Genomic DNA, 15,459 nt, shown 5'->3' with positions numbered 1-15,459 from the left:
ACATTTTCGAATACTCTGTTCATTTCTCCGAATTCTATATGGTCGAAATGACTCATAAATTTTACATCAACCTTTTATCTTAGGTTTGGGCCTGGCAGCGGATCATGCCGTTGCAGCCACCTCTACCACCACTTGCGCCTGGTGAGGCTTATCCGTTTCTCCCTCTAGCTTCTAGGTGGATTCTCCGGCGTGGGAACTACCGAGGGACCGATGCTCATCATAATCTCCCCCTTATCAGGAATGTGCTAGATATGCTGGTGGACAAACATGTAATTATGTACCTACACTTACCTGTTTTAAATTGAGTTGTGTTGCGCATACTCACTTTTATTTTATTATTTGGTAGTTCATCTGGACGCCATACAGCGACGAGTTGCTAGCTCAGCTACCCTTTTATTGCTCAGTTGATTGATTGCTTTGGAGCACCTCCGTCCCGATGATCTTCTTCGATATGGTTGAGTATCATGCCACAGAGCGTGTGCTTCGCCAGTTTCACCGTCCCCAGCGTAGACCGAGGGAGCCTGGATGGGTGGCTATACACTATCAGCGAGATGACCGTGCCAGGCTGGACGATATATATATGGGATGGCTAGAGCAGCAGGTCCATATTTGGGAGGAGCAGCGAGCTGACCATATTCCGCCAGCACCTACATTTACCCAGCAGGCCACTATTCATATGTATGCGTCATGGTACCGCCGTCACACCCGACTGATTATCGGGAACCCCATTCATGTACTTGGCGAGCGCTACAGACCATACGCCGGGAGACACGAGGCACTGGTATGTTTTTTGGCTTATTAATATCGTATAATTGTGATATTGCGTTATTTAATTAATATTTTAAATATTTCACAGGCTATTGGGCATCATCACCTCTACCAGTTGGGACAGGAGATGCAGCAGCATACTGACATCCCTGCAGTCGTTGACTATGGCCGGCGGGTGGCACAGTTGGCTCGTCGGACCCTGTTTCAGGAGAGAGATGCCGCAAGGTTGGACCACGAGGCTCAGTATGCGGTGCCAGAAGACTACCATCGGGGTAGGGGTGTCCCACGAGGCAGGGGTAGGACACGAAGGAGGGGTGCCCCACGAGGTAGGGGTGCCCTACGGGGTCGCGGGGGACGGCGAGGAGGTGGTCCCCAGCAAGGGGGCGTTGAGGCACCTGTCGACCCACCTGTTGAGGGACATGATGAGGACTTTGGAGTTGTGGCGCTTGGAGATGATCAGCCCATCTTTGAGGCCACTACATCCTTTGATGAGGACACCACTGATGCGTATATTCAGGAGGCCGACGAGACCACGGTGGGAAAATATTTTTTGACTTAACACGTACAATACAAATATACTTTGTCACATGCTAAGTTTAGTACTTGTTTTGTAGGTTGCTGACGGCCCGACGACCTATTCTTCCGATCCTGCCAGTTGTGGTGTCGATGCTGCTACACATCCTCACATAAAGAGGCGGCTTGATGATGATGATCCAGATAGTGTACCCGGGCGACAGGGGATGCGACTCAGGCCAGCAGCAGCACTGAAGCACACAGGCTGCGGGACTCACTGATTTACTTAGGTTTTTAGTTTGTGTAAATAGTGCATTATGTATATAATGATAACAATTATCTTTTAACAACATTTATATTTTAATTGCATTTGATCAGCAGTTTTACTTAAACAGTATACAAGAAACACAAACATTGCAAAACGTAGTACGATACTAGAACTAAAACCATCACTGCACAAAGGATAACAGTACACAGAAAAACAAACAATAGAACTAAAACCATCACTGCACAAAGGATAACTAAAACCAGCTTTTTTCACATGGTTTTCATCTTTTTCAGAACGACAAGACAACTCCATAAAACGTAGTACTATACTACGCTTTATGTGTTAAATTTTTCTGCAATAAACCAGCTTTTTTCACATGGTTTTCATCTTTTTCAGAACGACAAGACAACTCCATAAAACGTAGTACTATACTACGCTTTATGTGTTAAATTTTTCTGCAATAAACCAGCTTTTTCACATGGTTTTCATCTTTTTCAGAACGACAAGACAACTCCATAAAACGTAGTACTATACTACGCTTTATGTGTTAAATTTTTCTGCAATAAACCAGCTTTTTCACATGGTTTTCATCTTTTTCAGAACGACAAGACAACTCCATAAAACGTAGTACTATACTACGCTTTATGTATTTTGTCTCGCCTATAAATAACGACATCATTATAGTTATTTTGTGTGCTCAAAAATTAGTAAAAGCAAATATTTCATTAAAAGTAAGATTTTTTTTTACTAAAAGCAAATATTTCATCAAATGGCTCAACCTCTTCGTGCACCAAAGTGCAACTGTGGAAAAGAATGCTCGATGCAAAATTGTTGGGACGATGGTGAAGTTGGACGCTGCTACTGGTGCTGTATGAACCAGTTATACAAGGTTCCCGGCGAACCTATTTGTGATTTTCAGGAATGGGTTGATGAACCATGTTACCAGGAATGCTACAGAGAACAACTGCAGTTTCTTCATAATATGTGTTTATGCCAACGGAAAACACAAAGAGAAAGCGATAGAATTATTGTAGAAATGAGGGCGAAACTGAAGGAGGTGGGAGAAGAAAAATGGAAAGCACAATGGAATTGTGAAACACAAAAGGAACGAAAAGAAAAATATAAACGGGAACTTGCGGAGGTGAAGGCGAAACTGAAAGAGGTAGAAGAAGAAAAAGAACGAATGGAAGAACGATTTAAGTGGTTGGAGCAGAGAATAAATGGCAACCGGGACTAAACATTTGCTTGTATGTGTTTAGTGTATTTTTCATATTTCATGTATTTTTATTATGTTGGCCTGTTATGTTTGTGTTTGTGCTGTAGTAATGCTTTATTTTAATTGAAGTGCAAGTTAAGTTTAAGTGCTTGTGTTGTTATATGAAACTATCAAACCACGCTTTACATATTACATTTCCTACAATTAAACAGCTTTTTCTTCACTCATTTCAAATTGTGGAACATAATTTTATTTGATATATATTGCAACATACACAAGTAAAAACATGTATTACAAAAAACAATACCAAAATAAAAGACTAGGGGTATCCTTGATAGTTGGGTACATTCGACGAACTTGCACCAGGAGCCGGATTACCACCGCCACGCACACCACCTGAAGGACATTTACGACGGTCGTGTCCTGTTTGCGAGCATATGCCACATTTACGCGCATAAACGGTGTCGCCAACATCCATTTGGTTCCGTATACGCGTTCTCTTTTGCACTTCCAGCTTGCGCAAATAGTCCTTTTTACATATCATCTTAAAAGGTTCCGGCGGCCAATAATGCTCAGCACCTAATGGCTGCAACTTCCCACTATACGTGTCTATGTATGCAGCAACACTGTATTGCCTATCAATATAGTTTGTTGCCCCATATCCAACTTGTTGAAAGCACTTCAACGCATGTGCGCACGACATGTGGTAGATGGTCCATTTCCCACATGAACATAACCTTCTATTTTCATTCACTGTCTGTAGATTATTCTCATGGTGTCCGCGGATAGCGGTCTTAACTTCAAAAATACCCCGTTCATGATCGTACTGAAGAAATGAATGCCACTGTGCTCGCCTCCTGGACCTTTCAAATCTTCTCATGGGTATTGGCATAAATTAAACACCCCTGTCCATCAATGCTGATGCAGCTGCATGCCTTTCAACAAACCTCTCCGCACTCTGTTTGAATGTCATGCAGACCATGGCAGTGACAGGCAGTCCACGGGCAGACTTCAACAAGCCGTTGAATGACTCCAACATGTTTGTAGTGAGGGCTCCCCATCGTCTGCCACCATCAGCATGCAATGTCCACATGTGAAGCTCATGCCCCATCAACCAAGTATAGGCTCGTGGTTCTAACTACCGGATCGCTTCCATGCGCCTCGTGAATTTGCACTGTTGGTGCTCAGTTGCAGCCAGCCACATTAAGTCATGCAATGCCTTGTAAGAATATTTCTTTTGGAAATTGGCCTTCAGGTGACGCACACAGTAACTGTGGTATGCATATGGTTCCTGCCATTCAGGAAAGTGACATACAGAACTTAAAATACCACCATGCCGATCAGATATTAGACAAATACCTGAACGTTGTTTGACAACGTGCTGCTTCAAGTGGTTCAAAAAAATCGTCCATGTCTCTTCACTTTCGTTGGCACATATGGCAAAAGCTAGTGGAAATATTTGCCCGTTGGCATCTACTGCAACTGCAATCAAAAGCTTAATATAATACTTTCCATAGACATGAGTACCGTCTATGGAAATTACAGGACGACAATGCACAAAACCATCAATTGCTGGTTTAAATGACCAGAACACATAGTTGAAAGTATATTCGGGTCTGTCCGGACTCCGCTCACGCCTCCATTCAACAACAGTCCCGGGGTTAAAGTGTTGCAGTGCGGCCATGTACCTGGGCAGATTTGAAAAAGACTTATCCCAGTCGCCATAAATAAGTTCAAAGACACGTTTGCGACCGAGATATGCCTTTCTTTTGGTTATAGTACAACCATACTCCTGGTGGACGACTGTAATACACTCTTTAATCTTGAACCTAATGGACACTTCCAAATATGGAATCAAGACAAGAGAAATCAAGTCCACATCCAAGTTGAAGTGATTCTCATTGTATGTGTCCATTTCACATTTGTGCTCGCTAATAAATTTACCCACTTTTCACAAACCTGATTTCTTCTTGGTGGCACGCAACATCTAGTGACAACCCATAAAGTCTCTACGGCATACAACCTTATATTTCTCTGTAGTTGACTCACTTACCGTCATCTCACGACACTCTCTTATACTGTAAATTTTTACAGCCTTAATTAGGCGAGCTTTATCGGGGAAATACATGCCCTTTGTCAGAACAACTGGTCTAGACTCATCCCACATCGCTGACCGAAATTCATCATCATCCCTTGTGAGGGCATCCACGTTCGGCATGCTTGGCAAATTATCAAGGTAGGGAATATTCCGCTCATGAAATGGCACGTGGGACTCGTACACTCTTGGTCTAGCTGGAGGTGGAGGAACATGCTCCCTCGTCAACTCAGGTTCAACATTCACTTCCTCCTCATCATCACCCTCATCATGGAAGGGTGTGTCATCCCCAGACTCATCTGCATTGTTGTCATAATCACTATCATCTTCCTGACTCTGCGCATCTGCCAAATCACGAGTAAATACGTCGTCTATGGGCAACTGTGTGAGGTCAGGAGCTTCAAGAAGCTCGTTTTCACTACACATAAAGAACAAAATGATAAGTTACCCAACTAGATAAATACTTTAGATATAGCTATATCACTTTACTTACAAGTTGTACTGTCTTGACGTTTCATGATGGATATTTTCTTGTTGGTGATAACTCCCAAATGGACCACCATGGTCCAATACTCCAGAACTACGCATATTCCAACTAGGGGCAGAGTCATAACTTGTAAAATTCATATTCGGACGGTACCCCCTATGAAAAATATGAGTGTTAATACAAATCCAATTAAAACATAAATTAAACATCGCTAAAGCGTAGTAAAATTGAAGTTTACTAGTCGTCTTGTTGATTATCTAAAGTTGAAAAATTATTTTGTGGCTGCTCATTCGCCGGTGGTGACAAGTTTAAATCAAGGCAAGCTCTTTCATCACCAATCTGTCTGGCAAAAACTGCTCCAGAATAACCACTCGATGACTGGGGGTTATCCCTACTATGCACGCCCTCATTATTGGGAACGTCTTCCACCTTGACATACATTTCCAATAATTTTATTACAATAAATTTCCTATATTCATCCGGAATCAGCAAAAAATCTCTAAGAGTTTCATCATCCTCAATGTTAAACTCAGAATAATAAGCAAACCCCTGCGGAGTCACTGAATACGAAAATCTACTGGTTATTTTAAGGTTAACCGAACTCCTCCTCTCATTCATTTTTTTACGTAACAACGATATCAATTTATCGTACTCCATAGTAAGCGACAATTTAACATGACATTGTGGAGGTGAGCTATACCTCACAGAGTTATTCTCCAACACAACCTCACCCCCACAATATAGTGAAACCCTTATTTTTGCCACTTCAGACATTGTAAAAAAATAATTGATAAGAAGAAGAGAGAAGTATGAACGTAAGTTTGAAATAAAGTATCGAATGAATTTTTATAAAATTGAAACGCCTTTAAATAAGGCAAGTCCGACGTTGGGGTGTAGAATTTTTCTATGTAAAACGCAGTACAATACTACGTTTTATGTATTGAATTATTGTTATGTCAGTTCATTATTGGTGGGGGCAAAAACCAGAGTACAACGCAATTATTTAATGTAAAACGCATTATTATACTGCGTTTTACAAATGTATCTTAGTAAAACGCAGTATAGTACTGCGAATACAAAAAAAAATTAAGTAAAACGCAGTACTATACTGCGAATTACTTTAACGGCAAAATTTCCGTTAAAGTAATTCGCAGTATATTTTGTTTAAAAAATGATTAAAAAGGTTTCGGACTCTAAATACTAGAGTCTACGGAAACCCATAACCCCAAACATTTTTTGGTTCAAGACCCTGGATGCAACAAGAGCTTTTTTGATGCAACTTTTGCCATTTCAACATATTTGTGAACTCTGCAAGTAGAAAATACTGCAATCCAGATCAAATAATAACTGGCTCTAAGGGCATACATCCAATAAATTTACAAGTCTCGTCCAATCAACCAGCTCTCTAAATTATCCTATTCCTCATCAAACCACTAAACGAAGTAGTGCATGACGCTGCACTCCTCCAACATTTTCTCAAACAACACCAATGCCTTACTTGCGCGCCCAATTTAACAGCACTCAAGTATCAAAACGTTCCGTACACACACATCTTCAACTTTGTTTCTCTCAGGATTTTCAACAAACACTTGCAATGCAAAGTCCGTCAACCCAATCTGCACCCATATATCAACCAAACAAACCCTCACAAATATATATGTAACGCTCTTATTCGCCAGGTTCACAATCTCAAACTTCTGTTTCGGAGGTACGCTCAAGGCTGGTGAAATTGACAGAGTGGATACAAGAACAGAATATGAGCAAATGTGTTTGAATATACTTGTGTACTGAAATTAATCAAATGTGTCAAATTCAAAAGAGAAGAGTTTTAGATGGGAAACCTGACCAACACTTGCCTGAGAGTGCATAGATTAGAGTTAGGTTATTTCCCATTTTCTTATGTTTTACTTTCTTCGCCATAGAGTCCATAATCATAAGCACTTCAACGAAAAGCAACCTCTTCATCTGGCTTTCTCCGGTCCCAAAACATTGACGTTGCAGATGCACTCATTTCAGATTCTGATCTCGAGTTCTTCATCATGCCCAGAATTTTCTCGCCGCCACCTTGAACTTCGACTCTCCGTTAGTCTTCTTCTGCCATGACTGTTGATTCCGATGGTGGAAGGATGGACGCTCTCATGCCATTTGTAATAATGCTAACCTCAAGCATCATCAGTGATGATTCATCACATAAGCAAAATATAAATAGCAAACTAAGTCACGGCTATAACCCTTTGTAATAAGGAGTTTGATAGTGATTTAACAGAAATTTAGATGAAAAATAAGGAAAATAAGAGAGAGAGTCCCACACACACACGAGAGAGAGAGAGGGAGGGAGGGAGAGAGAGAGAGAGAGAGAGAGAGAGAGAGAGAGAGAGAGAGAGAGAGAGAGAGAGAGAGGAGAAATCGGAAGGAGAATTGAGAAGAAAGACAGAGAGGAGAAGATTGAATTGAAAGAGGATGTGATTTTCTGTAAGTTCTTCACAGCCTTCGGTTCATGTTTTCACTATGTTCGTATTGAATACAGAGTGATATCGCGCCAATATGTAGCCCACGTGACTTTGAACGAAATCACGTACCTCTAACCAAATTTGGATCATGATATTTCAACAGATAATTGTAGGAGTTTCTGAAGAAAGAAAATGAGTACATGTCATGTGTTTCGTATATTTTTTGGTTTGTTGAAACCATTGTAATTTGTATTCTCTGACTCATGTGCTTTGCAAAATGTAGATTCATCCTTTCAGGTGGGAGTTCTTCTGTATACTGGTATGAACAGCGCTTACGCGCTAGGATATGCTGGTGCAGTCATGGTACCTTTGGGATGGATTGGAGGTGTGATTGGTCTGATGTTAGCAGCAGTGATATCATTATATGCTAATGCTCTAATTGCCAAGATCCATGAATATGGGGGAAAGAGGCATATCAGATATAGAGACCTTGCAGGATTCATGTATGGTACGAGAAAAATCACGAAAACATTATCAATAGATAGCCCAGCTCAGTATGAAATTTTGGTTTATTTGACTTAGTTAATTAATTGGAATGTCGGATGATGCAGCTCGGATAGCTTTTGTAGTTGTCTGGGGATTACAATATGCAAATTTTTTCTTGATAAATATAGGATTTATCATTTTGGGTGGACAGTCGTTAAAGGTAAGATGTTCTATATTATGAGGATTTGTCATATAAATCGAGGCACAGTAATAATTTTTGGTTGTTATCATCGTTGTTAAAGGTAAGAAAATATCCTTAACCTTTTTCCTTGCCTTACTATCTTTATGTAACTAATGTTAAATAGCTATATGAATATATATGTAATTAGTCCTAGTCCCATAGTTAATAGGAGTAGGTTATATATTATGTGTACAGTCAGACTTCTCTATAACAGCATCCCTATATAACAACACTTCACTATAAAAGTTAACCTTTTTCGGAACCAATTTTTATATTTTGTTATAATATATGTTCTCTATAACAGCACTTCGTCATAACATTCAAAAATATTCGGAACAAACGAGGCTATTATATAAAGGTTTGACTGTACTTATAAATAGGGTTCATTGTATTACAATTAACAATAATAATAGACTTTTCTCCGGTGCATTCTCACAACTAAGATACCCGTGAGAGCTCGCCACAGTAGTTTCAGAGTCCGGTCCCTCATTCCTACTAAATCTCCTTTTTCTATCCCAAAAGGGGGTGAAGTTGAGAAAAGAAGAGATGATGAATAAGAGGAGAAAGGGGAGGTTGCTAGAAAGCTATAGACCGCAACTTGAAGTATTTGTTAAGAGGAAATTGATCTTGAAATGTTACCTTGTTTGGTCAAGTGGTAGAAATGATTCTGAATGAAGGTATATGATTCACAGGCTTTCTATATTCTCTTTAGAGATGATGATGAGATGAAGTTGCCGTACTTCACAGCAATCGCTGGATTGGGATGTGTTCTTTTTGCCATAGCTGTACCGCATTTGTCAAGTTTAAGGGCTTGGTTGGCGGCTTCAACATTCTTCAGTCTAGTGTATATCACTATAACCTTTGTTTTATCTCTTAAAGACGGTATGCATGTCTCTCTCTCTCTCTCTTCCCCCCACCCCCACCCCCCCAATGTGATCTGACTACATCAGAAGTGTGACATTAATTTATTGAAGTTTTATATATGCTCAATTCAAATATTAATGAAGGAACCAATGCTGTGAAGTTAACTATCACTGGGGTAATTTTTGCTAGTTATTGATATTCTTGGAGCCTCTTCTTGCCTGGTGTAATTTATCCGTGATATGAAAAGGCAAATACATAAAATGGAGAATGTTGTCTCACTAATTTGCTGTTGTCAGCTAATATATAAGAACAGAAGTTACTAGACCAGTTTGAACCTCTTTAGTTCTAGTAACAAAGATTAGCAACATGAATAAAATAAAATAATGTAACTGGAATCATGCCCTTTCCAGAGAATGTGATTTTTATTGGTGTCATCAGACGGTCTGAACTGAGTATTAAAATGAAATGCTAGAGGGAGCTTGTCTAATTATTGCACTCAGCAAAACAACTGCCTAAGCGTCTCCATTTCAACATTTTATCATATGCTATTAGACCTGCTTTTAACATCACCTATTTCTGTTATGCACCTGCTATTAACATCAGCTTTACTATATTCTGTCATAATAATTCTTCACATCCAACAATAAAGCCCCGGGGGTTTAGTACCATACTACCACTATACAGAATCGATACGACTAATAGAATTGGCAGTTAAGTTGCTCTCCGCACTACTGAAATACTGGGAAGGATATTTCGTATTTAGTAATGTGCTATTGAATTGACTTTAAGAAAAGCTTTTTTATTTTGGTTTCAATTCAAGACTAAACAAGTCCGAACTAATTGAATATCTGTGCCAGAAATTCCTTGAATCGGTTTGCCATTTCCATAAAGGATATATAGCTTTATGTGAAATGTCCATGTCCAGTATCATTTCAAACTCTTATCTAAGGAACTAGTACATAATTAACATGCATCCTTCTCTTCTTTCCTAAATTGCAGGAATCAATGCTCCACCTAGGGGCTATGGCATTCCAGAATCAAAACCAAGCAGAGCTTTTGCAATTATTGGTGCAACAGGAAGCCTTGTTTTTGCATTTAACACCGGAATGGTTCCAGAGATCCAGGTATCTATATAAGCTAGAAATATAGGAGCCTTATGAACAGAGTACCACTTCAGCAATGTATTTGTGTGGTGGACAATATCATTTTTAGCACTTTTTTTTACCATCATACGTCTCCGTGGATAAACTTAGATAATAAGAAATATATTCTTGTGATTAAATTGAAGGATATTTAGGTTATGACTACGAATAAGGCAATGAATCATTCTCCAGCCCTTGTATCTACTCTTTATTTCCTTTTGTTGAGTGTGCCTGCCCATTGTTGTACGATGTAAATCTTATCTTGTCTGACTTTTCACTTATTTCCTCTCAATCAATTTGTTTCCTTCTAGATTCTAACAGTATCCTCATATTTTTTGTTAAATCCTTTTTGTAACAGGCTACTCTTAGAGCACCTGTTGTCGACAACATGTTGAAAGCCCTATATTTACAGTTTACTTTAGGCTCTGTGCCTGTTTTTGCCGTTACTTTTGTGGGGTATTGGGCTTATGGATCAAGCTCATCATCCTATTTGCTCAACAATGTCAGTGGCCCAGTTTGGGTGAAGGCACTAGCCAACTTTGCTGCTTTCTTGCAATCCATCATATCTTTACATGCAAGTATATCCCCACTTTGATCTTACGCTATTCCGTCCTTTCTTGGTCTCAAAACAGAAAATTCAGCTCTGTTACTATGGTGGCTATATAATGGATTCAACTGAATCTGTTACTTTTGGCCTTAAACTATGTATTACGAAAAAATAATCATTTAAAATGTATACATACGATCATACTCATTATCATACTCATTTTGAACTCACTGACTCTAAAGGTTCCCCTTGTTTTGCATATTGTAGATATTTGCAAGTCCAACATATGAATTCCTGGATACCAAATATGGATTCAAAGGAAGTGCAGTGGATTTTCGGAACATGGTATTCAGAACTATAGTCAGAGTTGGTTATCTAGCAATTACTACGTTCTTGTCGGCTCTGTTACCTTTCCTTGGAGATTTCATGAGCCTCACTAGTGCTATCAGCACATTTCCACTCACATTTATTCTCCCTAACCACATGCACCTTGTTGCCATGAAAAAGCAGTTGTCTACTCTACAAAAGAACTGGCATTGGCTTAATATTGTCTTCTTTGGTTTCACATCTGCAACCGTTTTAGTAGCTGCCTTCAGGCTCATTGCAGTGGATTCAAAAACTTACAATATGTTTGCAGATTTGTAACTCTTTATGTGATACTTATATGATGAAAATGTTCTGTTCTTATTCGGGGACTTCAAGTATTTTTCTAGTAATGACAAACTTTTCAATTGAAACATGCGTTGGGTAAAAACAAGCAGTAAACTAAGCACTACAAGGTAGCCGCGGAAAATATCCAAGTCAAACTTCCCCAATTTATTTGAACCAAGAGAAGATAAACATACTCACGTACAAACATATCCAGGCAGCAAGTATATCAACCTAACGTCAAATATAGGCAAGTGAAATAATCAAACACACAAGACACCAAGACTTAACGTGAAGAGTAAGAACCAAGGTACCTCCAACCCATAAAGCTCCACAATATCAATCAACAAGAGTTACAAAAACTCTCAAATTGATGACACAGCAAGTGCCAAACCAAGAGCGCACCAAAGCAATTGAAGAAAAAGGAGAGAATTCACCAAATATGTGCTACTGTTCACGTCCCCAAAATCGAAAATACAAGCCTTCAAATCCAATCTTCACCATTGACATCCAAGAATTATATGTTAAGAATGCTCAATTTAAATTTGAGTACGATCCAATGGTTAACGAGTCAAAAAATGTCATTTGAAGTGGACTGCCTAAGCAGAAATTTTCTGGAGTGAAACAGCACAATTTTTTCTTCAAACCCTTCAAAACGACTACTCTCTTATTTTTCTCTCTTGTTATGCTCAGACCTAAATAGGTCTTATCTATACTCCTTAACAATAGTGGGCCTTAAGTCGAAAGTGGTCCAAGTCCAAAAGACACTATAAGCATTTAAATTTATAAAATAATTTGGACCATATTAAATTCAAGACCAGGCAAATATAGTGGCTACTAAATTGAGCTAATTATTTAAATTTCAATATGTATGTATTGGGCTAGTCCATTTAATTGGACTACAAATTAAATGATAAGTCCACTTCATTAGCCCAAGGTTCAAATGGTTATTAGCCCATCATAGAGCACAAACTCATGCCACGTGTCAGGTGATGTGTCAATCCAAGTCAAAAGAATGAGCCAACAAAATCATGCCACATGTCAAATGATGTGGCGATCCAAGATAAATAAATGAGCCAATGAAATCATGCAGTGTGTCAGGAAAAGGATGGCATACCAAGTCAAATCAACAACTAATAGAGTTATGCCAAGTGTGTAGATGGTATTGGTAAGTTCAAATAGACCAATCAAATCACAGAGCCATGCCACCCCTATAACTATAAATAGAGGCCTTCATAAAGCTAGAAGACACGATAATAAAGAACAAGAAGCAAGCAGAGAGCTCGTGAATCAAAGACTGCAATATTCTCTACAAGCTACGAGTTCAAGCACTCAAGCTACAAGTTCAAGTTCAAGAACGAAGGCAAATCAAATACCAAGGCGTTCAAGACCAAATTACTTGTTCGTGATCGAATCCAAATTCAAGAAAGAGATTCAAGATCAAGTTGTACAAGCCCTTGAATCAAAATCAAAATCAAGCTCATTAAGATATTTTACATTCTTGAAGAATCGGAGGAATACCATAGAGATTGTAACACTCATCATTTATTGAAATTAAATACTACATTTGTTATGTAATTTTCTAGTCTTAATTATGTATTTTTCTCGACGCGAAAATTTGTTGTTACAAATTTCTGGCACGTCCAATGGGACAATCTTTACCTCTCATCTCTTCAATTACCAAATTTTAAGAACACCGAAATGGCTCCTAGGAATATCAATTTCAAATCCACTACATCTAAGGCCACGGAATCCAAGTTTTCATCTGATGTTGAAAACTTGTTGGATGCTACTATGGAAAGTGTATGATCTGTCACTAGGAACAAAGCAAACTTATTGGGACAACAAGCATTTCAAATGTTGTCTGCATCAGTTCCTATCTTTGATTTTCGATCCTCAAAGGGGGAAATATCACTTTTGACTGAATTGGTAGAAGGAAAGAACATTGCTGAAATTGTTGAAAAGACATTAGCTCTACTTAGCCCATATATATCTAAGAATCTTATCATACAAGATGATTATGATGTCTTAATTACTGGATCTGCTCCAATCACTGTAAGGCCCCGAAAAATTTCGCTAAGTAATTTAGGATTTTGTGGTACCAGGTAGGCTAATTATAATATTTTACGTGCTATTAACATGATGAACATCAATTGGATTTGGTAAGTAAGTGTATAAGTCATATAATAAGTAATTTGGGGTCCAAGAAAAGGCCTAAGTCTAAGTCAAATTGGAAAATTACATAATAAACTAAAATTTCAAATGAGTTCGCACAAGTCCATATTTTGGACGAGCATATCTAAATATGTATGAGATTTTATGTGATGAACAACCTATCAAATGAAGGTATTTGAGTCTAGTTTATAGCTCTTCAAACGGTTCATCATTTGGACTTTCCTACATAAAGTTATGATCGAATTACCAAAGACTGGTTTTGCGATCAATTTCGCGATCGCAAAACGATTCTGCAGACCACATACGCATCGCATAGTGAAGCAGAGTCGGGCAAAAATTATGATGTCGCATATTGATTATGCTGTCGCATAATTGATTATGCTGTCGATTATGCTATCGCATAATGATTATGCTGCAAGTCTGCTGCCCACATATCGATTATGCTATAGCATAATTGCACCACATAATTGACTTCGGGGGTCATTTTTGGAAATTTTCATATCCGAACCCACTTTGATAAATAAGCTTTGGGACTTCATTTGGGGCTATTTTATCCTAAATCTAGAGAGAGAGGTGAGAGCATTTTAGAGAGAGAAGGAGGAAGCCTAACATTATAACCATTCAATCTTTCATCAATCTTCAAGAATCAAGGAAACCAATCACAAGATCTTCATCTAAGAGGTAAGGTTATATACACTAGACTTTAATTTTGAGTTTTGGATATAAGATGGGTTATTGAGGTATGATTCTTGGGTATAATAGTATTATGTATACATGTTGTGGGAAGATTTTTAAACACAAATAAGTAAAGATTGGGTTGGGAAATGAAGGAAATCTTGTAGAAGAGCTTTGAAATCAAGATGCACAACTAGTGTTTGATAAAATGCTCAACTGAGCTAAAACCACGAATATATCCCTAATTTGTGTTCAATTTTGTTATGTCTCAAAGTAGATTGGGATTGCTAGAATTTTCGGAACGTTGTAGTAACTTAAGGAAAGCTTAAACAAGGTATGATGGCTAAACTTTCTCTCTTAGAATCGAATTCCATAAATTTTTTCATAAGTTCAAGCATGGTGGCTCAAAGTTCATAAATCTTATATTCCGAGTTATTATCCATAAATATGACTATTCCGAAATGAGACTTATGAATATATATATATATATATGAGTTGCATATTAAAATGTTACGGCTTGAGTCGTGTTTCAAATAAAGGCTAGTATGCCAAATTATGGGATAAAACTTGATATGGTTGATATTCCTAATTGTTCTTATGTGTACCAAATGTATTTGATTGATTGTGTCTAGTTGTTGGTAATCTATAAAGATGTTTGAAATGAATTAAATGAATTTGGGAAATAGAGTGTGGCCAACGTGTCGAGAACTTGAGTTATAAATTGTGCCTGGTGATGCCTATGACATGAGAAAATGTGAACAGATTATGAAATGAGCCTTGACTTTACTTTCTGTAAATGAATTCAAAAATAAAGTGGCCTAAAGGCTTTGGACTCAATTTATGCCCATAAGTGGCGATTCGAGATAATGTTTTGCCTTATAAGT

General features: G+C 38.4%; 1 protein-coding gene across 3 annotated transcripts; it reads left to right on the top strand.

The window, feature by feature from the left end:
- The first annotated feature begins 6,543 nt into the window (after window positions 1–6,543).
- Window positions 6,544–11,811, top strand: LOC107825569 (putative proline transporter 2). 3 transcript variants are annotated; one of them, XM_075254831.1, is made up of 6 exons: window positions 7,717–7,819; window positions 8,081–8,305; window positions 9,217–9,406; window positions 10,388–10,512; window positions 10,889–11,108; window positions 11,345–11,515. In XM_075254831.1, the coding sequence occupies exons 2-6, from the start codon at window positions 8,249–8,251 to the stop codon at window positions 11,365–11,367; spliced, it is 615 nt and encodes a 204-aa protein (XP_075110932.1). In that variant the 5' UTR covers window positions 7,717–7,819; window positions 8,081–8,248; the 3' UTR covers window positions 11,368–11,515. The 3 variants fall into 3 exon arrangements, with proteins under 3 accessions (XP_075110931.1, XP_075110930.1, XP_075110932.1); XM_075254830.1 differs by lacking the exons at window positions 7,717–7,819; window positions 10,889–11,108 and adding an exon at window positions 6,544–7,055 and having other exon boundaries at window positions 11,345–11,811; XM_075254829.1 differs by lacking the exon at window positions 10,889–11,108 and having other exon boundaries at window positions 7,716–7,819; window positions 11,345–11,811.
- Window positions 11,812–15,459: the final 3,648 nt, after the last annotated feature.

This window comes from Nicotiana tabacum, chromosome 6, assembly GCF_000715075.1.
Source record: "Nicotiana tabacum cultivar K326 chromosome 6, ASM71507v2, whole genome shotgun sequence".
NCBI classification, from domain to species: domain Eukaryota; kingdom Viridiplantae; phylum Streptophyta; class Magnoliopsida; order Solanales; family Solanaceae; genus Nicotiana; species Nicotiana tabacum.
The sequence above is the reverse complement of the archived record's forward strand: the minus strand, read 5'-3'. Positions and strand labels throughout refer to the sequence as shown.

Bases quoted from the DNA above. Each gene is read 5' to 3' on its own strand.
- LOC107825569 (XM_075254830.1), top strand. From the start codon at position 8,249: ATGAATATGGGGGAAAGAGGCATATCAGATATAGAGACCTTGCAGGAT. The intron at 9,407-10,387 runs GTATGCATGTCT...CCTAAATTGCAG, and splicing joins TGTTTTATCTCTTAAAGACG to GAATCAATGCTCCACCTAGG. The intron at 10,513-11,344 runs GTATCTATATAA...TGCATATTGTAG, and splicing joins GAATGGTTCCAGAGATCCAG to ATATTTGCAAGTCCAACATA.